Below are 25,313 nucleotides of genomic sequence, written 5' to 3'. Positions count from 1 at the left end.
TTTTTTTTTTTTTTTAAAGATTTTATTTATTTGACAGAGAAAGACACAGCGAGAGAGGGAACACAAACGGGGAGTGGGAGAGGGAGAAGCAGACTCCCCGCCGAGCAGGGAGCCCGATGCGGGACTCGATCCAGGGACTCCAGGATCATGACCTGAGCCGAAGGCAGTCGCTTAACCAACTGAGCCACCCAGGCGCCCTTCCATATCTTGGCTATTGAAAATATGCTGCAATAGGGGCACTGGCTGGCTCAGATGGTAGAGCATGCGACACTTGATCTCAGGGTTGTGAGTTCAAGCCCTGTGTTGGGTGTAAAGATTACTAAAAAAAAAAATGCTGCAATAAACATAGGGGTACTTCTTTTTCAGATTCATGTTTTCATTTTCTTTATGTAAATACCCAGTAGTGGATTACTGGATTATATGTACAATCCTGAAAGTCTCAGGGTTTTAACCCTATGGGCCAAAAGTTAAGCTACTAATCATGGTATTATAAAGAGTGTAGTACACTGCATAGTCATTTGTCACTCTACTGTAATTTGTCACTCTACACTTGACTACCTCTTAATGAAATACTTAAGGCCAGTGTCTGAGTCTTACTTATGAATGCCAGTCATATACATAGTGTAAATCATCATCTAATCTTTCAACTCTGTTCATTTAGCTATTACTGAACTTGTTTGACTCTAATTAAGCTGGGGATAACAGACTAAGAAGGTATGTCAGGGTTTTTGTCCTAAATTTGCTTATATAGTCTAGTAGTCAATTTGGGAGTTTTACACATGTAAATAAGTAAGTGTAATTTTTAAAATTATAGTAAAAACATGTCTTGATAAATGTTTATATGGAATTCAGAGAGTGTCTTAAAGAACTAGGGAATAATAGGGACCATACAGGAGTAGATGTATATGTTATTAAAGCTTCCTAGAGAATTAGCCTTTTAAAGGTGTTTGATAGATGAGAGGCTATGGGAAAGAGCATTCCATACTGAGGAGTTGCTTAGCAAAGATATGAAGGTTTGGATCAGCCTGGGACTTTCATGGCAGTAAATCATTACAGGTAGGGTGTCACGTGGTGTCTTGAAAGCTAGGCTGAAGAGATAGGCAGGGGTAAGTTCAGCAAGCGACTTAGATGCTGTGCCAAGAGGTTTGATCTTTCTACATCTCGGTGCAGGCAACTTTGCTGGGAGAGGTAGAAACACATGAGGTCAAAAGAGCTAGGATGAAAAGAAGAAAGGCGTGTCCTGCAAAGACATGGCATCATTTTGCTGAAATACATCTGTGTGATTCCTATGTTATTTCTAATTCTGGTTATTCTTAAAAAGTTTTTAAATTTGTAGTTAAACAGTACAAAACTTTCAGTGGCTTTCCATCACCTATAAGATAATCATGCTTGACTCTGGGATCCTGGCTTTATGGGAGCTCAACCAATGTAGTCACACAGCCCTGAGCTCATAAGAGGTCCTCTCTTATTTGTAAAATAATGCTGTGTCATCACCATCTTGAAATTCTTAGTAATTTTTAACAAGAAATCCCATATTTTCAGTTGACACTGGGCACTACAAATGATATAGTTGGTCTTGGATCCAGGTGATATTTCTATTTTTCAAGTTGCTGGATCTGGATTCTTTGAGCAGTAGGATAACAAACTAACCTTCACATGGGCTGGCCATGATAAAAGCCCTAAATCTTTTCACTGAGGCAGTACTAGAGCTACCTCGTGTTCCAAAGAGCCTACAATCCAAAATGAGAAGAGACACTGAAAGCCCATCTCCTTAACCCAATCCTCCCTCCTGCACAGGTGAACTTTGCAAAAATAGTGGGAAATTGTTATCACTGTCATTGGTATTGTACAGTGTAATGGGGAGGACAAGAGAATGATCAAGTAAACACCCAAATAAACAAGCAATTACAAGTTGTGATAAGGTCTATGAAGTTTAAAAAGAAAAAAAGTGCTGCAAAAGAGAATAACCAAGGAGACCTACTTCAGACTGTGTGGTTAGGGAACATCCTTAGAAGGAAAGGACACATTGAATAAAGAAAAAGTACCTTCCATAGGAAGAGCTTTGTGGTGAAAAGAGGTGAGCGATTTTGAAGAGCTAAAAGAAAGACCGTGGATTTGAAGCCGCAGGTAAGTAGAGAATAAAACCGGATGGATTGTAGAGGTAGACAGAAGCCAGGTAATTCGGGGTCTTGAAAGGAATTTCCCATTTGTTAAGATAATTTGTCCTAATAAAGATTGAAATGTAAGATTTATTAACCATGTTAGAATGAAACTTGGCATCTTCTAATTGTAGCAAACTGCTCCTGCAGTATTTGGGTCTCTGAGACACCATCTCCCATTACAGTATGAGCTGATTGATCTATGTTCTCCATGGAGAGACTCCTCATTTTAATAATAAAAGGGAGGGGCGCCTGGGTGGCTCAGTCGTTAAGCGTCTGCCTTCAGCTCAGGTCATGATCCCAGGGTCCTGGGATCAAGCCCCGCATCAGGCTCCCTGCTCTGCGGGGAGCCTGCTTCTCTCTCTCCCACTCCCCCTGCTTGTGTTCTCTCTCTCGCTGTGTCTCTCTGTCGAAAAAATAAAATATTTAAAAATAATAATAATAATAATAAAAGGGAAAGATAATTTAACACATTGAAAATTACTAGGATATTTCTGGAGAGCCCATTTTCAGATTTTAAAGTTGAAGTATTGTAGGGTGCCTGGGTCATGATCTCCAGGTCCTGGGATCGAAATCTGCATTGGGCTCCCTGCTTATCAGGGAGTCTGATTCTCTCTTTCTTTCTCTCTCTCTCTCTCTCCTCTCTCTTCCCCTCACCACCGTTTATTCTCTCTCTCTCAAATAAATAAATAAAATATTGAAGTAGTGTAAAAGCATAAACCAAATATGCATATCTAAATAATCATAGTTTAGCTTTTCATCTTGCTTTTTCCTTACCTCTATACTATTAATATCCCTTACATAAGAAATGAAAAGCCAAAATGAGTGTGAAGGTGAAGAAGTGGAACCAGCAAAACCTCTTGGGTCACTGAAGATGCCTTAGCCACAGTTTGACATTAATTGAATGTCATATGTGTCTTTGTTACAGGAGGATGGACATAACAGTAAATATAGGAAATAATTAACAGGAAAAAAATGGAACATTCCAAGATTGATTTTTTTTTAACAATGGGCTAATGTGATTTTTATTTCTCTTTATTTTAGTCTGTCAAAATGAATGGCTGTGAAGAATATTGTGAAGAAAAAGTAAAAAGTGAAAGGTAAGAAAATAATCTTTTAAAGTATAACAGTTCCATTCCTTTTTAGAAGTGCTCTGAAGATTTTCATTTAGATGTTGCTTTTGAAATTAATTTATTCTTTTCCAATAAAAGGAGAATATTTGACTAAATTATGGACCTATGGTTGAATATTAAGGGAGGTTTTAGTGACGTGTGACAATGTGTTTGTTAAACGAAGTATATCCTTGACCATGGGAAAAATGAAAGAAAGGTCTAAAAGGGAATGTGCCAACAATGATTATAGTGATTATCTCCTAGTAGGGTTAAAATAAAACCGAAGAAGATCAGAAACATTTTAAAACCCCACAGTTTTGTTTCTTTTTGAAAACAGTTTCTAATACAAAATAGGATTTTTCCTGATACATTGTTTAATGTTTTAAAAAGTTATATATATAAGTTGGCCAACAAAGTGATTGTACATAAATAAATTTTGCTCCATATCAGATGATAACCTAACAATCAAAGGGAGCTACTTGCATTTTCCTAGAAAAGCAAACTGACAGTGAATTTTGCACTAAATAAAATTAGACAAGGGGGTACATATTATTAATGTAGAAATGCATACAATTTAAATTTAAAAGATTAGCAGATATCTGGGCCAGGTGCCATGAATTGTAAAGATACAGGCTCTACTCTGTTAGGCAGGGGAAGGGGAGGAAGGAGGAAGGGTAGATTAGTATATGTAATTTATTTGGGTGGCAGTTAGAAACATTATTAACATATAAATTTTATCTGCATGTTACGATACGCTTTTTAATTTTAAGATCTCTGAAATCATATACAATCATCGATATTATTTCTTTCTTAATGTGAACAAAACAATAGTGTATCTTACAATGATGGGTATCATAGATTCAAAGAACTGTAGCACATAACCTTCAATCTAGTAATTTTATTTCTAAGAATTGCTCCCACTACCACATGTGTGCAAAGACATTTCTACAAAAATTTAATTGCAACATCATTTATATTTCTAAAAAAACATAATATACACAGAATAAATTAGGGTATACTCACACAAGCACCCATGAAATACTAATGCAGCTAATCAAAAGAATGAGAAGGAAGGGAATGCCTGATGGAAGGATCTCCAAACTATATCCTTGCAGACAAAATATACTTACTAGATGACAAAAGCAACCTCATAGGTGCAGAGGTTGCAAATTAAATATTAATTGTAACCCACAATTAGCTGGAGTAGAGGAAAACATCCACCATAAAAGCAGCATAATTGCTGCCCTGTTATTGATGTTTCTGAATATCAGAAAATGAAAAAATGTGTTCAGCCTTTTACATTATCCTTTTTCACCTCATTACTAAACATTTCTCCGCCTAGATTCTCTTCCCTAGCCATCCACCTTACCAGGGAGATGGCATCTACTGTGTACCCTAGAATAATGAGAACTTGTACTGTGCTTTATTACATTAAGTGAGTGCCCGGATACAGAAGTGTCTTTCTAGCCCCCAGCTGTAGCAAAAAATAGATGTCCATCAATAGAGACTTCTATAAATAATTAAGATACATTCATATAGTACAACAGTAGGTAGCTATTAAAAAGACAAGAGAGGGTCACCTGGGTAGCTCAGTCAGTTAAGCATCCAACTCTTAATCTCAGCACAGGGCTTGATCTTAGGGTCATAAGTTTAAGCCCCACACTGGGCATTGAGCCTACTTAAAAAAAAAAAAAAAAAACCAGGAGTTATACTCACACAATTATAATGGGTTATCCATGTTGAAGGGCAGAAACAAACCACCACTTTCTCTATCCCCAAGGGGACTCCTTCAATCTAAGGTTCAAAGACAGGATTTGTTTGAGGATAAATTTTAGACTGTACTAAACAATTCTGTACTTCAGTTTAATTTCCATCTACCAATGAGTTTTAGGACTTGTGGACCTGGACTTTTTTAATCAGATGTTCTATTTTTAAATATCATGATAACTGTAGAGGAAACAAGGGTTCAAGGACATAATATTTAAATTTATTTCAGGGACAAAACTGAAGAAAATATTACCACTGTGTTTTGTTGTCATAGCTTGATTCAAAAGTCACAAGAAAGGAAGCCTGATGATGATGATGAGATAACATGGGGAAGTGATGAATTGCCAATAGAAACAACAAACCATGAAGATTCTGATAAAGGCAAGAATTTTATGAGCAATTCTTTTGTCAAAAATAATAGATTAAAAAAATAAGCGTTTGAAAATTAGTTTTCAGACTATATGGATGTGTTATTTCACTGTATGTGTACATTATTTGGTTCCATACATAAGGTAAAATCACAAGACAAACAGCAGTTATATAACTAGATATTTGCACAGGTGTAGGCTAAAATTCTCAGTGGCTTAAAGTAAAACACACAAATAAATGTGTAAATACTTTAATTAGAAACACAAAATCAGGGGCTCCTGGGTGGCTCAGATGGTTAAGCGTCTGCCTTTGGTTCAGGTCATGATCCCAGGGTCTGGGATGAGCCCCACATCGGGCTCCCTGCTCGGCGGGAAGCCTGCTTCTCCCTCTCCACCTCCCCCTGCTTGTGTTCCCTCCCTCACTGTGTTTCTGTCAAATAAATAAATAAAATCTTAAAAAAAAAAAAAACACAAAGTCACAATTTTGTCAAACTGGAAAGAGTCGAGGAATGCATTTTATTTATAATAAAATAGGTAGAATAGCTCAAAGATAGGGAATTATTACCCTTGCATCTCAGCCTCATTTTTTAAAAACAGGAGTTAATTGCTCTGTCCTATTAACTACTTCTTTCATTTTATAACTGAGCCAGTGGAGAAATGAGGCTCCATCCAGTGTATCATTTCTCTCTTTTTTTTTTTTATAAAGGCAGTGTTATACTAATGCAATGAAAGACATGGTTTTGTAATCTGAAGTCTTATTAGTTGTTAAAGGAAATTAAAGAAGTTGAATTAAGACATTTTTGATTTTGGTAAATTGTTGGTGTCAGTGATAGTGCTCTTGTCAAATCCTGTAGCCCATGCTCATCTCCAGCCTTTGAGATCCTGTTGCCTTTACACTAAGCTCTGTAAAAGTTTAATTCTGTATTTACAAATAGCCTTCACCCCACCGGATATTCAGCTTCTGGAAGTATCTTGTACAGCTTTGTATACCCCACAGAGCCTAGCATTATTGTTGCCTACATAGTAGCTGCATCATCAGAAAGCTTTAATCAACTAATTTACAGCTTTGCAGCTACACAAGACTATAGCAAGAGCTCTCTCCTACTTTTTTCCAGGATAATAGTTGCCTTCTGGTATAAGCAGTTTCCATAGAGCAAGTACTAAATTAGATACATATCTCTTCTAAGACACTGATATCACTTGTTTGATAAGCTCCTAGAGACCCCAAGTTTTCATTTGTATTGAGAAAACTTTCAAATGCCCAAGATACTGGCACTGATTATTGAGCGGGGGTAGAGAAAGGAGGCATTGGTGTTTCTAGTGCAATGTCCCATTGTAAGGAATTTCTGAAGCATCTCCCTTCATCTTTTCCCCAATGTGCTTGGAAGCTAATTTAAGTGCAAAGCATTAATGGGACTACATACATTTTCATCAAGAAAATAATGTCATTTGAGTTAAGAGAAGCAAAAAAAAAAAAAACTTCTAGAAATTGTAAATACATGAGAGCCAAGAGCCTTAAGAATTTCTAACAGTCAGTGAGGTGTTTCCTTAAAAGTTGGGTACAAGGGCCTTGCTGTGGCCAAGATTTTATGTTGATTGTATGTATCTGCCTACCTGTTCTCCTGCCGTATTAATTCTAAAGACTCTTGCTTTTGTAAAAAAAAAAAAAAAGATGAGATGAGAATAGGCTCAAATCAGTTCCCTTATTGGCTAAGTCAGTTTTGGGGGAAATTTTTTTTAAAAAATCAACTGCTGTCAGTGCGCCTGGGTGGCTCAGTAGGTTAAGTGTCTGCCTTCAGTTCCGGTCATGATATCAGCGTCCTGGGATTGAGCCCCACATCGGGCTCCCTGCGCAGGGAGCCCGCTTCTCACTATCCCTCTGCCCCTCCCCTACCCCTACCCCTACCCTACCCTTGTGTTTTCTTTCTAAATAAATAAATAAATAAAATCTTTTTTAAAAAAAAATCAACTTCTGTCTTCTTGTTAGATCATCCCTTTCTGACAAATGAGGAGCTTGCTGCACTCCCCATCATCAAAGTGCTTCCCTCTGGTAAATACGCTGGCACCAAGTTGAAATCAGTCATTCGAACATTGCGAGGTTTATTAGATCAAGGAATTCCTTCTAAGGAGCTGGAGGTAAGTAGCTTCTGCCAATGATTCCTTCCCAGACAAAGTTTTATGCAAAGCTAGGAGAAATTTTGAAAATGTCCATTACTTTATAACTTTACTTCCAACTAAAAACACCATCTTGTCCTAGCCAGCAAGAAATTAATTTTTCCAATTAGGATCCTAGTAGTATTGATTTAAAGAGATCTCTTTAAGCCACTTTGGAGCTTGACAAATCTCCCCAAAGATTACCTTCCCTGCCTCACAGTAGAGATAGAGAGGCTTTTTTTTTTTTTAAGTCAAGTGTTAATTCTAACTATCCACTAAACTTTATAATCAATACACTGTAGATGTGGTTCATTAGCAACAGTTTCTAATTTAATACAGCTCCAGAAATATGCCCCTTGGTTCAATGCAGCAGTGGTTCAGAGCCCTTGCTCATGTGGTCTTGCTGGCAACGTCCATATTTACCACTAGGCAAAAGAGGAACGTAGTACCATTGTGGTTTTGGGGTTTACCTTGTTCATCTCCCTCAAACCATATGCTTACTTTGCCCACTTCCTGAGCTTTTCACAGCCACTGAAGTGAAAGGAGCTAACTTCTCTTGAGAGCTTCTGAAATGTGCTAGATGCTTTGTATTTAATACTCAAAATAATGTAAATCACATTAATAGTTTGGAAACAAGTTCACAATAGTTGAGGTATACTCTTCCTCTCCATTTTATAGCAATGATTTCTTCTTTAAGGCTTAAGTTTAAATGTCACCATTCCAAAGACGTGCCATAACAACCCTTTATAAAGTAGATCTTTGGGGTGCCTGGGTGGCTCAGTCGTTGGGCGTCTGCCTTCGGCTCAGGTCATGATCCCACGGTCCTGGGATCGAGCCCCGCATCGGGCTCCCTGCTCCACAGGAAGCCTGCTTCTCCCTCTCCCACTCCCCCTGCTTGTGTTCCCTCTCTCACTGTGTCTCTCTCTCAAATAAATAAATAAAATCTTTAAAATAAAAAAGTAGATCTTTATTATTCTCTAACATAACAGCTTGTTAATTTCTTCAAAGCATATATCACAGTATTTGTTTACGTCTTTACTGCCTCTTTCTCCCAATAGTCTGTAATCTCGAGGAGAACCAGAATCATATCTTCTTCCTCAACATTGTATTCCCAGCATTTATTACAGTGTCCTGCATCTAGTAGGCATTTTCAATATACATTTGCATGGATGGATGAATAAAGAGATAAATGTGTGGATTAATGAGTGAATGAAAAGTGAGAGTGGACTTTAAAACCTAGGACTATCTAACCACAACTCTACCACATGGGTTAGTCTATGACCCCACAGATAATATTTTCAAGGAATTCTGCTCCAGCTCATTACTTTAAGCCAAAGTTGCTTTTATATGTTGTTTTTTTTTCCTAAAATATGATTATAGACCTCTTTAAACTGAAATTTAAAATTAAGGTACAAAGTACAGCCTCGCAAATTTAGTTGACTACGTGTTAAAGGTATTTGCAGCAATATATTTCATCAACTGGTATATCAGATTAGTACTGGGATTTTAGACTTGCTTATCTTGACAGGACATACCTATTTCTTAACACTCAAAGTCTGCCCTGATCAGTAACCAATTTTACACCCTGCGTATTTAAAGCATTTGCAGTTATTGCTGAATTACTGCTTATCTCAACAAATTTAACTTTATTTCCATTTTTTCTTGCAGAATCTTCAAGAATTAAAACCTTTGGATCAGTGTCTAATTGGACAAACTAAGGAAAACAGAAGAAAGAACCGATATAAAAATATACTTCCCTGTAAGTTTAATCTGACTTCAAATCAAATATATGTCTAAAAAATTTGAACTGATTTAAAACTTTTATGCTAGTTTACCCTATCTCTCACACAAGTGTACACACACACACATACACAAACACATATTTAGAGATTTACATCAGTAACAAATCTAGATATACAATGTGAATTCCTTTTTAAATTATCTATGTATTCTGCAAATCAGTCAGAAGAATCTTAACTATTTATTCAGACATTCATGAATTTTTGCAGCATAATATTAGAAATTAATCAGTGATGCCAAATCAGTAGTTTTATTCTTTTTAAAGATTTGTTTATTTATTTGAGAGAGAAAGAGAACATGCACATGCATGAGGGGAGGGAAGGGACAGAGGGAGAGGGAGAGTGCGGAGCCCGAGCTCCAGCTCACGACCCTGAAATCATGACCTGAGCCAAAATCAAGAGTCCAGTGCTTAACCAACTGAGCCACCCAGGCATTCCAAATCAGTAATTTTAAGGTCTTCTTAAAAATATGAATCAGCTTCTACGGGAGAGGGTGCCTGGTTGGCTAGACCAGTTGGTAGACCATGTGACTCTTGATCTCAGGGTCATGAGTTCAAGCCCTACATTGGGTGTAGAGCCTACTTTAAAAAAAATAAAATTAAATAAGTAAAAGTATGAATTCGCTTCTGGATGAGCAGTTTCTTAGTTCATGTGTCACACCAACATCTATTTATTCCACTCATTTTAACTTTAGAGAAATCTATGATACATTATACGTGCATGTGGCTGCGGTGGTAATCAACAGTGGTACTATCAGGTTGCATTACAGTTTGAATTGTTTCAGCTACTAGGAGGAAAAAAGGGAATTCTTTTTACCCACATTTTACTAATTTCACCAACATGTGACTTTTTTTAATATATATGGATACAGCCAAAATATTAATGTCTAGCAACTTCTTTTTTTTTTTTTAGCAACTTCTTATAGTAATCATCAGCCATATTTATATATATTAGCACATTGGATTCCACTGGGTATGATACAATGATCCTATCTTTGCCAGAAGTCATAAATTCAAAGATCTATAATAGAACCAATAGTGACAAATGATGCAATAAATAACAGTATGACTGAATTTTTTCAACCAAGTTGGAAGACACAAAATTTATTTTGGAAAACTTCCTGTGAAAAGTGAATCTTAGCATTTTAAAAATGAAATTGATAATGGTTCAGCGTAAAGTAGGTAGGAATTATTTCAGCTCCCCCTACCCCCGAAAATGGCCAGACTAGTATCTCAAAGTCAAATGGGATAAGCCATAAATTCAGAACTCCTGAGTGGATTTGTTTCCATGGACTAAGAGATAGAAGTCAAGTAATTGAAGGGCAATTGATGGAGGATTTTGAAACCTATTACTGAATTCATAATTTGATAATCATAGAAATTACCAGTTAAATTCATAAATGTTTTAAATAGAAATGACTTTTTGGGGAGCCCGGGTGGCTCAGTCATTAAGCGTCTGCCTTCTGCTCAGGTCATGATCCCAGGTGCTGGGATCAAGCCCTGCATCGGGCTCCCTGCTCAGCGGGAAGCTTGCTTCTCCCTCTCCCACTCCCCCTGCTTGTGTTCCCTCTCTCGCTGTGTCTCTCTCTGTCAAATAAATAAATAAAATCTAAAAAAATAAATAAATAAATAAAATGCTTTTTAAAAATAAAAATAAATAAATAGAAATGACTTTTGATATATAACTACTTACAAATTAATTCTCTCAGATAAGATGGTTTACATATACTTTTCACTGGTTTGAAAATTTTATTTTGACTATGAAATTACAATCAGACAGAGACAGGGGCCTATATGCCTGGAGAATAAAGCAAGCTACCTTTTTATTTATTGTGTTCATTATTTTGGCTGCTGATTTATAAGAATATAATTTAATTAGATGAGCAAGAGGTAATTGTGCCTACTATATTTGTAATAAGTACTTTAACAGTTTCATTATAACACTAATTTTTATTTTATGAAATAATCTATCAGCATTGTCATTCATTAAATTCATCATTACTGTCATCATTAAAATAAGGATGGATAAGAGTAGCAAAGTTATGTTTGTTTCTCTAATAACTTATTAAGAAGTTCTAAAAGTATTGATTGATTTATTAATTTTAATTTTTCAACCAAATCTGTGTAAATAATATCAAATTGTCAGAAACTCACTGAGTTGACATCTTAGATATACTTGTAACAAGAGCAAAATGAGTAAATATAAAATGATTTGACTGTAATTTGAAAATATGCCTTTATTAAAAAGTATTTGTGATTTCTTTTATGGTTCTGAGGAACTTCTCATACTCTTTGACTCCCCCTGTTTATAAGGCTCTTGTTTAAAAATGCATCATATAGATGGCTCTGTTTTGTGGTGGGAAATTCACAGATGATGCTACAAGAGTGCCTCTTGGAGATCAAGGTGGCTATATCAACGCCAGCTTCATTAAGATACCTGTGGGAAAAGAAGAGTTCATTTACATTGCCTGCCAAGGACCTCTCCCTACAACTGTTGGAGATTTCTGGCAGATGATTTGGGAACAAAAATCCACAGTGATAGCCATGATGACCCAAGAAGTGGAAGGGGAAAAAATCAAATGCCAGCGCTATTGGCCTAATGTCCTAGGCCAAACGACAATGGTCAGTGACAGGCTTCGGCTGGCTCTCGTGAGAATGCAGCAGCTGAAGGGCTTTGTAGTAAGGGCAATGGCCCTAGAAGAGATTCAGGTAAGTGAGTTAAATCTTTCCATCTCCTAAGGCTTATCTCCTAGTTGGAATGCAGGCCTGGGCACTTTCCACGATAGCATCCGTGTATTTCTAAAGGAAAGCCAGCAACTTCGGGCTTCCCATTTCAGTGGAACTGAGGTCACCCATTACTTTTTATCTAAGAGAAACTTAAATGTGACCTTCTAAACTGCCAGTTTCCTCTAGTATGTACTGTATTAGGATGAAAATGAGAATACAGGCCTTTAAGGTGACCATTCATCATCCTTTGCTCAGTGATAGAACAGAATGGCTCAGAAGCTATGTGCTAGAAATGTACTTCTTTTTCTAAGGTCAAACCTCTAAGAAGAGTGAATAAAACAATTTTTTAAAAATCTCTAAGTAGCAAATATTCCCCCATAAACACAACGTATTTGGTAATACATGGGCACTTGTAGCATAAATGTTTGTTGTTTGGGTAATTCCTTCTGCAGCCACCTAACCACTGAATCAGTTTAGCTTGAATTAGATAAGTGGATATACCTTAAGTAAAACTGCTACTTTTCCTCACCTTCACACCCCCTCAGTTCCACCCTCCTCCCCCACCCCCACCTGCTCAAGTGAAAGTATGGTTGACCCTTAAACAATACAGGGGTTAGGGGCACTGACTCCCATGCAGTCCAAAATCCACATATAACTTTTGATTCTCCAAAAACTTAACTAGTTAATAGCCTACTGTTGACCAGAAGTCTTACCGATATCATAAATAATTAACACATATTTTATATATTATATGTATTATAGACTGATTCTTACAAGAAAGTAAGCTAGAGAAAAGAACATGTTAATTAAGAAAATCATAAGGAAGAGAAAATATTTACACTACTGTACTATAAAAAAAATCCGTGTATAAGTGGACCTGTACAGTTCAAACCCATGTTGTTCGACGGTCAACTGTAATGGGTTTCCTGTTGGACTTTGACTTGATTCTATTGGTCGAATGTAAATGCAGCCAAAGATTTCCTTCATAGTTTTTGATGTGATTTTATAAAGAATTAAAGATTATACCTTATTCATTCACACCAGCCTACCTATTACTTATGCTAACACAGTTGTTCAGTATTCCTTAAATGATTCGTTTAATTAATACATGGTTTGTTTGTAGAGCTCGGGCCCTGTTATGGAATCTAGGGATTCAGCAGTTAGCAAGACAGACAAAAAGAAATCCCTGACCTCATGGAGTTTAGTTGTTAATGAGGAAATACCAGTGCTGATGGTGCTGTGGAAAAAACCCTAAAGGAGTTGATTGAGCCACAGGGATGAGGGGGCCGGAAGGGTTTTCAGTCAGAAAGAGCAAGTGCAAAGGCCCTGGCTTGAACTGTGCCTCGTGTTTTTAAAGAACCACAGAGAGGTCCCTGTGGCTGGAGCAAAGCGGCCACGAGGAGGAGGTCAAGTCTGAGAAGTAGCTGGGTCAAATTATGCAGGGCTTGTAAGGCATTGCAATGACTTCGGCTTTTATCTAGAGTGAGTCTGAAGTGGAGTTATTTAGAAAAGGTTGTTATTCATATCAATGTAATCTGCTTTTAGGGTTTCAAAAAGTAGTTTTTACCAGTGTTTAAAATGTAGATTTAGCAACCTCCTTGATAAAGACCCTCCATGTGTTCTTTGATGGAGTCTTTTTGTCTCTTGCACCTGTCCTTTGATTTGATCCAATGGGCAAGTCAAAGTTTGAAAGGACAGTGTATTATTAAAAACTAAAACGTATGTGTGAAAATATAGTATTTATCTATTTCCTCTATTGTACAATTTCAGACAGGAGAGATACGACATATTTCTCATCTGAATTTCACTGCCTGGCCAGACCACGATACACCTTCTCAGCCAGACGACTTGCTCACTTTTATCTCCTACATGAGACACATTCATAGATCCGGCCCCATCATCACCCACTGCAGCGCTGGCATTGGACGTTCAGGGACCCTGATATGTATAGATGTGGTCTTAGGATTAATCAGCCAAGATCTTGAAGTGAGTACAAGATATAGGCTGAACTAGCATTTGACCAGAATTAACAGTGGAATCTAACTTTTAATAGTGTCTGATGATCTTGGAATTTTTTTATTTAGCAGGGGTTTTGTTGGGGGGGTACTTAAAATTTTTTTAAGTAATCTCTGTACCCAGTGTGGGGCTCGAACTCATAAACCCAAGATCAAGAGTCACATACTCCACCAACTGAGGCAGCCAGACACCCCTATTTAGTAGCTTTTATGAATGCCTTCATTTTCTTACTATATCAGATTGTATTTTAGGGGCGCCTGGGTGGCTCAGTCAGTTCAGTGTTTGCGTTTGGCTCAGGTCATGATTCCCGGGTCCTGGGATCAAGTCCGACATCGGGCTCCCTGCTCAGTGGGGAGTCTGCTTCTTCCTCTCCCTCTGCCCCTCCCCCCCACTCGTGCTCTCTCTCTCTCAAATAAAATCTTTTTTTTTTTTAAGATTTTTATTTAATTATTTGACAGAGAGAAAGATAGCGAGAGAAGGAACACAAGCAGGGGGAGTGGGAGAGGGAGAAGCAGGCTTCCTGCTGAACAGGGAGCCTGATGTGGGGCTCCATCCCAGGACCCTGGGATCATGACCTGAGCCGAAGGCAGACGCTTAACAACTGAGCCACCCAGGTGCCCCAAATAAAATATTTTTTTTAATTGTATTTTAGTAAATGTTCAAAACTATCCAGATCATAATCAAGAAGAAATAATACTTCAATTTTATATTTGTTTTACTGGTTCTGACCATGTGCTCAATATCTCTCATGCAGTATTGCATTTTACTCTTTACGGTCTGTAGGCTTGTATAAGGTAAAGTCAGTGTCACTGTCACATTTAGGGATAGAAATATTGAAGCACTGGGGCACCTGGCCAGCTCAGTCAGTAGAGCATGCAATTCTTGACCTTGGGGTCCTGAGTGCAAGCCTCACATTAGGTGTAGAGCTTACTTTAAAAAAAAAAAAAAATATATATATATATATATATATTGGGGCCCCTGGGTGGTTCAGTCAGTTAAGTGTCTGACTGTGGCTCAGGTCATGATCTCAGGGTCCTGGAATCTGGTCCCAAGGTGCACTCCTTGCTCAGCAGAGAGTCTACTTGTCCCTCTGCCCCTCCCCCCACTTGTGTGCTCTTACACTCACTCTCACATGAATAAAATCTTTAGAAATATATATAGAAACACAAAAAAAGTATATTTATGAGATAAAAAGTCATATTCTTTTTTTGTTATTGTTTACCTATAAGTGGGAAATGTATACTTTGTTACACAAATTGATGCTAGTCTGTAAAAAATTACTCCCACTTTAGAAAATATTACTAAGTAAACAAAATTAATGAGTATAATCTTACTTAAAATCTAAAGTAGTATAAACCTTACTTAAAATGTTAGAATATCTTACTGTACATAAGCAATTAAAATCATTGTCTCTTAAAGAATTTTTGTTAAAAGTAGTTCTATCTTGCTCTTCACACACTATTATAGCTACCATAATAATTTAAGTACAACAGAACAAAGTTTGTTTCTCCCTTGTTTCAAACTGGTACTATCAGTGAAAATAAAATGATCAGGAATTTCATTCTGAAAAGCAAACTGTAGGAAAAATAATTTGTCTTTTTTTTTTTAATGTTGATATTAGAAATTAGTCAAATTCCAGAGGGGAGAGAATTTCTTTTGGGTATTTGTTTGTGGTTTTTGTTGGGGATTTTCAAATAGAATAACCTCCCCTAATTCTTACAAAGGTTGTAAATAAAGTTATCAAATGATGACAGGGTCAGTCCACTGACTTATTTTGTCCAGAACAGTTTCCCAAGACTGCTAAAAGGAGGAGAATGAGATACAGAATCTTTGGGGTTCAAATTCAGTAACCCTTTTTATCTAACATATAGTTAGATATCTGTTGAATGAGTGAAAAGACCCAGGAAATTCACTCATTCAACAGATATCTTGTTTTCTTTGGCAGTTTGACATCTCTGACTTAGTACGCTGCATGAGACTACAAAGACATGGAATGGTTCAGACAGAGGTGAGTCTTGGTTGGTGTCTTCTAATGAGGATTTTCATGAAGATGCTGATGTTTTCAAAATTCTGGTTAAACCATTTCTCTTCTTAAAGGGTCTCCACGTTATTACATAAAACCAAAGATTTATGGTGGTAAGCATTAGGACTAATTCAGAAAAATATTAAAATATTTCACAGATATCTCATTTAAATTTTGCCTTTAATTTAAATGCAGGAAATGCAGTATCTGCACTGAACAATATACAGAGAATGGGGTGGCATGTTGATGGGGAAATTGGGGTTGGTACAAAATAGCATATAATTGTGGCATTCTTTCCCCATTTCCAACTTTAAAAAGATATAGAAGGTAACATTCTTGCCACAGAAATTCCCTAAGAGGGAATGGATTCAGCAGCATTGACGAGAAGTCCAGAGGGCAGGCTGGAGTTGCTTAGCTTGGAGAAGGCACTCTTGGGGGAGAGTGAATGGGTGGGTCTTTGTATCCTCTGTTTTGGTCATGTTTTCATTTCTCTTACCTGACATCAAACCATGGTTATATCACCCGCTGACCTACAGACGTGTCTTTCACAGGAGTTACATTATGTAGAGTATCTGTCTGCTCTCAGTGGTTCCACTATCCTCATTGTTTGTATTGTGAGGAGAGATATGGAAACTATTTTCATATTTCTATAAATTCACATTTCTCTACCTCTTGAAGAATATAGAAGTTTACTATCTTTAAAATTAAAATTTGCCTCCTTTCCTTCAGGTACATTTTTAATTCAAGTTAAATCTCCTAAACATTAAGCTGATTTACACATTTTTTAGGTTAAGAAAGCATACTGATCTGTATAAGCAGTTCCTTAAACCCAGGAAATTCACTCATTCAACAGATATCTATTGGTAGGTGCTTGGAGCACATCAGTGAATGAAAAAAGATCTTCTCATGGGGTAGTGATGAGGAAGGCAGCCATTAAGCAGGTTAACTAAGTAAGTTATATAGGATCTTTGAAAGCTGTAAAATAGAGTGGGGCAAAGAGGTTGAGCTGAGGCAGGCTGGGGGAAGTAGTTTAAATAGGGTAGCAGCACTGAGAAAGTAACACTGAAGCAAAGACTTGAAGGAAGTACAGTGCGGGGCATGAGCTAGCTAGCAGTAAGAGCATTTAAGGCAGACAGAACCACCTGCTCTAAGGTAGGAGCAGGCCTGGTGTGTTTAAGAATGGCCATGGCTGGTGTGGCTGAGGTGAGAAGGGGAGGTGACAGGGCCAGGTCTGGGCTTTCCTCTGAGTGAAATGGAGACATCACAGGATTATCGGTGGGGACTGACATGATCTGACTCACATGTTAAAGGTCCTCTGGCTACTGTGTTAAAACAAGACCCGACTTGGGGAGGAGGATGCAGGGTTAGAAGCAGGGAGGTTAGTTTGGTGGCAGGCAGTGGGCCCAGCCTGGGGTGGTAGGGATATAGGGAGAAGAGGACATTATGGGAAGTAGGTTTGCTAATGGATTGTTTGTGGCATGAGAGAAAGTCAAGGACAATCATGTGCAAATGTGGGAAAGTTAAAATACAGATGAGCACAAAGGAAATAAAAGGGTTACTTATATTCCTACTCCAGAATTGTTCATGTTTTAAGCAACCTTACATTCTTTAGGCCAAGCACATGTGTACAGGCATGAACGCTCACATACACCTGACTATTTTAAATGAGATTCAACTGTAGTTAGTGTTTTATTACTTTCCATTTAGTATGTTGTGAATTTTTTCTGTCTACCTTCAGACTCATTAATTCCTTGCAAAGTATAACAAGAAAACTCAGATCTCTGCACCATCAACTTAACAGAGTAATTTCACCAAAAAAAGAGTTAATTTTCTAAAAACTTTGATTTCCATATTCTTTTGTTCCAGATATTTAAAGAGTGTTATTTTGGTGTAGCTTCTTGGGTATTTCTTGACATTTCAAAACATCAAGATGAGTTCAATAAATCTAGAGGAAATTTTGTAGGAAGTTTATTTTTCCATTATAAAAGCTAATCATATTACCAAAGCACAGAAATAAAAGTGTCCTACCACAGACAATTTCAGTTAGGACTCTGGGATATTTCCACCTGCCCACTCACTCACCCCCAAGGCTTTGCCCATCCTCATTTTGTCAGTCTGGTTTCAGTTTCTTATCATTTTTATGACACTGCACAATTCTATATCCTGCTTATATTAAACATTATCACAAAATTTTTCCATATTTTCAAAATTACTCAAACATTTTATATATATATATTTCATATTATACATCTAGAGTCTTCTCTCTCTTTCTCTCTTTCTCTCTCTTTTTTTTTTTTTGCCATAGGATCAATATATTTTCTGCTATAAAGTCATCCTTTATGTGCTGACACGTCTTCAGGCTGAGGAAGAGCAAAAAGAAGAGCCACAGCTTCTGAAATAACATGAAAAGAACGGCCTCCTGGATGCTTTTTCATCTTGCTCCCAACCTCCAGCAGGTGTTCCTGTTCTCTGCTTAAAATAAAGATCACAGGGCAGCAGCAAGTCCATACAATATTATTATGCTTATTCTCCTCTACCTTAGAGGGGCATTCTTCACAACAATAAATAATGTTGAAATGCTGTATTTTTACAGCTACTTTAACCTGTGATAATAATTTAAAAATTTTTAACACTAACTGAACAGTGCAGATCTTAGGGATGATTAAGGCAGCCTTTGATTATAGTTGATGTTACAATGACATGCCGAGTCTATTTTTAATGTACCAATCTTGTTTATAGCAAAATTCTTTCCCAGTATTTTAATAGAGTTATTTTATAGGGGATACTTGAAACCAGTATTTAAGCTTTAAATGACAGTAATATTGGCATAGAAAAGAAGTAGTAAATATTTACTGTATCAGTTTCTAATGTTTACTATATAGAATTTCCTGTAATATATTTATATACTTTTTCATGAAAATGGAGTTATCAGATACATTTGTAACTGCATTATGTTTGTTATGCATCATCTCACTTTGTAAATAAAAATACATCTTAAAAATATGAACAAGCCAAAGTGTGTGCAAATTAAACATTTTCAGCTGTGTGTTCTTTCTTTCTATTTTTTTTAAGTAGGCTCCACCCCCAGTGTGGAGCCCAACTCAGGGCTTGAACTCACAACCCTGAGATCAATACCTGAGCTGAGCCCAAGAGTCAGACGCTTAACTGACTCAGCCACCCAGCCCCTTCAGTGTGTTATTTCTTTTTTTTTTATTTTTTATTTAAATTCAATTTAGTTAATATATGCTGTATTATTAATTTCAGGGGTAGAACTTAGTGATTCATCAGTTGCATATAACACCCAGTGCTCATTCCATCAAGTGCCCTCCTTAATGCCCGTCACCCAGTTACCCCACCCCACCCCCACCGCCCCTCAGTGTGTTACTTCTTAACAACACCCAGGCCCCTGGGGAAGCAAGAACTTTTGGACCCCGACTTCCCATCTCCCCACTTGGTCCCAGTCGTGCCAGCCACAGGGCCCAAGAGTGTTGTTAGAAACCCTGGTAAACCTTCAGGGTCTGACATGAGGGTCCTGTACTGACCAACAGTAGCTAAGACATTCAGTCTCCCTGCCTTCTGCCTCCGTGTGAGTACTGTGCCTGATACATAAATCAGAATACTTTCAAGTTCTAATTGTAGTAAAACTCAGAATATCTAAGCTGACAAGGGGTAATCGAAAGAAAACACCACCACATTTCCTGGCAGATTATATTTGGTTCTGCCTGAAGGGAAAGAGATCTGCCTCAAAGAGCCCGCATCTGAGTCTCCGCACTGACGGCGTTTGCCTCAGTCCTAATTCCGCCAGCGGTTTCCCACTCCGCCACGAGCGATGCCACGGCGAAACCCGGAAGGCTGCTTCATTCGTCCTCAGGGGACTAACCACTTGGAACTGGTACACTTGAATCTCTGATCTTACCCGAGTGCAATGATTTGCGGGACCCCAATCCTGAGTATCAGGCGCTGTTTGAGAGAGACGTCAGTAAACGCACAGAGCCCCACAACCGTACATTTGACTCCCCACCTGGTCCAAAGTAGCTTCAAATCTGGCAAGAGAAGCATCACCACCACCGCTCCTACTTCAATCAGAACAGTTTTTATAGATTGCATTGTAGCTGAACATTTCATTTGAAAAAAGGTCTCTTTTGCTTTAAAGGATATTTGGAAACGTCTGTTCTGAGCGTGTTGGAATCCTGAGTCCTTGTTTTCCTGTCATAAGCACAGGAAACCAGGCCAGCAGGGCGCTGGGAGCCAGTACAGCTGGAGGTGATTAGCTCTCATCTGCAGTCAACAACAGGGATGGGAGAGGGGAAAGCTGAAGGAGGATCCTTTTTCTGGAAAGAATGTAGCTAGGAAATGGAAACTGTGGCAAGAAAATGTGGTTTCAGTTTACGACCCCTGAATGGAAACTTCATTATAGCAAACGTGTTACCACCCTCATCTGGGACCTGGCTCCACTACCATGGAATGGAATGAGACATTGGCTAGGGCCACTCTGGTTAGAAAGTGCATGGCACTTGCATGGTAAGGCAGGCCACTAAGCCAGAGTGACACATGGAGGTACTCAAATGTCAAATGAATGGATAAATACAACATGGTTCTTAACACACATTATAAGCACTATAAAATATACACCAGAAGATGTAACAGCTAAAAACATAATAGAAGCTCGTGTACCTAACAGTCCTGGCCAGGTGAACAGCTCGGCAAGATAGCTCTCTCTCCAATTTTCAGGAACCCAGGCTGATGGAGGTTCTATAATCAACACACAATTTCCAACGTCATCCTGGGAATTGTCTCCATTCCCCCAGCCAGAAAGGGGAAAGAGCATAGAGGACCACCTGTGGGGGATTTTATGAGCTGGGCAGGCGTAGAAGCAAAGCACATCATTGTCACTCATTCCATCAGCAAGAACTGGCCAGACGGTGCCCCTGAGTGCAAGGAAGCTGGGAAACGAGTTGGCCAAAACAGCTGTTTGCCCGTGACAACTCTGTGCTACAGAAGGGGAAGCATAAATCATGATGGACTCTATTTCTAAAACTGAAGTGGTGTGTTGTAAAAGAATGGCTTTTTTTTTTTTTTTAAGATTTTATTTATTTGAGACAGAGAAGGAGAGCAGAAGCACGGAGGAGAGTCTGAGGGAGAGAGAGAAGCAAGCTCCCCGCTGAGCAGAGCTCAAGGTGGGGCTCGATCCCAGGATCCCAGGACCCCAGGACCATGACCCAAGCCGAAGCTAGACGCCCAACTGACTGAGCCACCCAGGTGCCCCAAAAGAATGGTATCTTAAGTATAGTCCTAAGCATTGCAGGATTAGAAACAGCATTTGTCCCCAAATCAAAACTTGGGTAAGTGCCATTAGTAAAAATATTAATGAATTACCATGTTTAAAGGAGAAAAATGGCTGTTGAGAAAAAAATCAGGTGTTCACATCTGTGGTTCCAGATAGCCTGCTAGATCTCTTGCTTTTAAAATGACTAGTTATCTATGGGGCATCTGGGTGGCTCAGTCATCAAGCGTCTGCCTTCGGCTCAGGTCATAATCCCAGGGTCCTGGGATCGAGCCCCACATTGGGCTCCCTGCTCAGTGGGAAGCCTGCTTCTCCCTCTCCCCCTGCCCCTGCTTGTGTTCCCCCTCTCACTGTGTCTCTCTCTGTCAAATAAATAAAATCTTTAAAAAAATAAATAAAATAAAATGACTAGTTATCTAAATGCAATCTGATAGATACAAGAAGTTAAAAGAACAGCTCGCCAAAGTTATCCTCTGGTGATAGGTACCTTGACTTTTAGAGAATGTGTTCCTATTTTACGTAATTCAGAAATATTCAAGGTATTTTGTTATGGTGGAGATAAATGTAACAAATTATGCATTACCCTGCATAATATTTTAAACACAATGCAAATTATAATATATTAATTTGGAATTGTATTTGGCTGCAAGTTGCCAAAAACTAACCAAATGGGCTTCTACAAATCAGACATTTCTTTCCCTAAGAAAACAAATTAAAAGCAGGCAGTTGCTGGGGTTGGTTCTACAGTTCAAGAATGTCAACAGAGGGACGCCTGGGTGGCTCAGTCGTTAAGCGTCTGCCTTCGGCTCAGGTCATGATCCCAGGGTCCTGGGATCGAGCCCCGCATCGGGCTCCCTGCTTAGCGGGAAGCCTGCTTCTCCCTCTCCCACTCCCCCTGCTTGTGTTCCCTCTCTCACTGTCTCTCTGTCAAATAAATACATAAAATCTTAAAAAAAAAAAAGAATGTCAACAGATACATAGTTATCCTGGCCTTGCCTTCACTGAAAATGGCTGCTTCAGCTCCAGCTCTTACATCCACATTCCAGAAAGGAAATAGGATTGACAAGGAGAAAGGTCAGTCAGTGCCTGGGGCAAAAAAGCAAAATTTTCCAGAAATCACAAGCAGACTTCCCCACTTCTATCTTATTAGCAAGAACTGTGTCACATAGCCATCTCTAACTTCAAGAAAGCTATTTTTAGCTAGTCATATTGCTGTCCTGAACAAAATCTTGGTTCTGTTAATAAGGGCAAAAGAAACAGTAGATATAGGGCAGCAGTGAGCAGCATGTACCTTTCCATTTCTGCCAGTTTCCATCATTCCTTAGTGGCTAACACTGTGTCAATCTTTTAAAGATCTTCCTGACCCCAGTAATATCTGAATTTATTACTGTTGAAAATTCACAGACAGGAGGTATTTGAAAGTAGTCTTCAGCTTCATGAAGAAGACTACATATTTTTATCCATTTTATCCATTCCCCCAAAATTAAGTATACTCTAGAGGTCATGCTAACCAAACTCTCAGGACACTTACTGATAAACTATGTTGCCAAGTTTTTAGCTTAGCTCTATCCAGCCGAATGAGTAATCATTCAGGTGGGGCTCCTCCAGGTGGGCAAAGCACACAGGCTGGTCAGAAGGTTGCTTAAAGGCTAAAATATGACTCATTGGGGCGCCTGGGTGGCTCAGTCAGTTAGGCATCTGCCTTTGGCTCAGGTCATGATCCCGGGGTCCTGGGATTGAGCCCAGTTTCGTGCTCTCTGCTCAGTGGGGAGCCTGCTTCTCCCTCTCCCCCTTCCCCCCCCCACTCGTGCTCATTCTCTCTCGCTCTCTCTCAAATAAATAAATCATTTTTTTAAAAAATGATTCACTAAACTGGGTTAGGCTGAACTCGCCTTTGTACTCCAGGATGAATTGTGGCTGCACAAGGAAGGGAACAGATCACACTTAATGAGCACTTCCCACACATCGTACCAAGTGTTTTCTACTCTCAGGGTGTTCAGGACTGAATGTTATCACCCTTTTTAAGAGAGGAAACAAGTTCAGAGGGACTGTCACTTGCCCCATGTTGCCCAAATAACAGAGCTGGATTCAATTCGAAGTCGGCCTAACTTCAACCCACAACTCCCAAGGGGTCCTAGCTCTTGAAGTGGAATACAGCGAGTAGCCCTGGCAAAGCCCATGTTCTTCCCACTGCTATGCTGCCTCAACTGTCCGGCAGCTTTTCCAGACATAGGACTGAACTCATTCTTCTTAACATTATTTCTCTGGCCCCACTTCTGAGCTTCACATAGGCGCTGGCTTTCATGAACCCATGATTATTTTGTTGTTGTTGTTTACAGATTTTTTTTTATTTGAGAGAGCGAGAGCACGGGGGGGGGGGGGTGGAGGGGCAGAGGGAGAAGTAGACTCCCTGCTGAGCAGGGAGCCGACCCGGGACTCAATCCCAGGACCCTGGGATCATGACCTGAGCCGAAGGCAGTCGCTTAACTGAGCCATCCAGGCGCCCCATGAACCCATGATTATTTAGACCAGTGAGAATACAATTTATTCAGTTAGGGCTTTTTTTTTCCTTTTCAGCTACATTCTTCATGCTAAAGATAATGTGTAGCCTCCAGGGCAACTTGACTGTGTCCAGTTCTCAGTAACACGTCTACAAACCACTCCTGGAGATGACAGTTTTCTGACAGGACTACTTTCAAACCCTTACATTGATTTGTGTCATGACTGTCTTAAAGGATGGCTTTTAGTGGTCTTGTCCCCAGACCTGTCCTGACTGTGGTAAATAATGACCATGTACTTGATGTTTTCAGAACAGAGCATTGGATTTCACCACTTCGTGTTAGGTGCCCATTTAGAGAAAAATTTAGAAATTCATTTTTATGGATTATTTAAAATTCATGTTAATGCTCATTTTAGAACTGGGAATTTCTGTTAATGCCCAACTCCACTAACTGCTCATCGCAGGGATCTATTCCCACTAGACTCTGAACCCTGCCAGCAGGAACCCTTCCTGCGTGTTACCCCTGCATGTCCTATGGGCCTATACAGAGCACAGACTAGCTTCTCGACACATAAACATTCATCAGGTAGATAAATGGGAATCCTCAAGTAATAAAGCAGCAGTTGAAAATTAACAAACATGTCACAGTCTGCATAGCTCTTTTCCATAGAAATATACTTGTGACACCTAATGGGGCTCTTTCTGTACTACCACAAAGGCGTTCTTGTCATGAAAATACCACAGTAATCATTATCTTTTTTTTTTAAGATTTTATTTATTCGACAGAGAGAGCACAAGTAGGCAGAGAGGCAGGCAGAGGGAGAGGGAGAAGCACACTCCCCACTGAGCAGGGAGCCCAACATGGGGCTCGATCCCAGGACCCTGAGATCATGACCCGAGCCGAGGGCAGACGCTTAACCGTCTGAGCCACCCAGGCGGTGTGGTATATTATAATAATATAATATTATTATATTAACTCACAGGTTCTTGGGAATACTTACAAAATAAAATTGTAAAGCACTAAATCTCAAACAATACTTTCTTATACATTTCAAAACTTACAAATAAGAATAGACAGAGAAAAATGGAACTAACTAGGGTCCCACATTATATAGGAAGTTGTGTGAGAAAGGTGGCATTTCAAATCAGGAAAGATGAATGATTCAATATATGATGTTGGAACAATTAATTAACTGTAAAAAAACTACATTCTTGGGGGGCCCGGGTGGCTCAGTCGTTAAGCGTCTGCCTTCGGCTCAGGTCATGATCCCAGGGTCCTGGGATCGAGTCCCACGTTGGGCTCCCTCCTCGGCGGGAAGCCTGCTTCTCCCTCTCCCACTCCCGCTGCTTGTGTTCCTGCTCTCACTATCTCTGTCTCTGTCAAATAAATAAATAAAATCTTAAA

General features: G+C 38.9%; 1 protein-coding gene across 1 annotated transcript in view; it reads left to right on the top strand.

Moving 5' to 3' along the window:
* The window catches only part of PTPN13 (protein tyrosine phosphatase non-receptor type 13), a 203,483-nt gene extending 184,313 nt beyond the window's left edge, over positions 1-19,170 (top strand). Inside the window, exons 38-45 of the mRNA XM_081813137.1 lie at positions 3,204-3,259; positions 5,313-5,419; positions 7,394-7,542; positions 9,229-9,319; positions 11,730-12,067; positions 13,856-14,071; positions 16,047-16,109; positions 18,430-19,170. Of these exons, the coding sequence (XP_081669263.1) occupies positions 3,204-3,259; positions 5,313-5,419; positions 7,394-7,542; positions 9,229-9,319; positions 11,730-12,067; positions 13,856-14,071; positions 16,047-16,109; positions 18,430-18,525 (1,116 nt within the window). The 3' untranslated portion in view covers positions 18,526-19,170. The remainder of the gene's footprint in view (positions 1-3,203; positions 3,260-5,312; positions 5,420-7,393; positions 7,543-9,228; positions 9,320-11,729; positions 12,068-13,855; positions 14,072-16,046; positions 16,110-18,429) is intronic.
* Positions 19,171-25,313: the final 6,143 nt, after the last annotated feature.

This window comes from Leptonychotes weddellii, chromosome 2, assembly GCF_054177405.1.
Source record: "Leptonychotes weddellii isolate Sample4059 chromosome 2, ASM5417740v2, whole genome shotgun sequence".
In the NCBI taxonomy this organism is placed as follows: domain Eukaryota; kingdom Metazoa; phylum Chordata; class Mammalia; order Carnivora; family Phocidae; genus Leptonychotes; species Leptonychotes weddellii.
The sequence above is the reverse complement of the archived record's forward strand: the minus strand, read 5'-3'. Positions and strand labels throughout refer to the sequence as shown.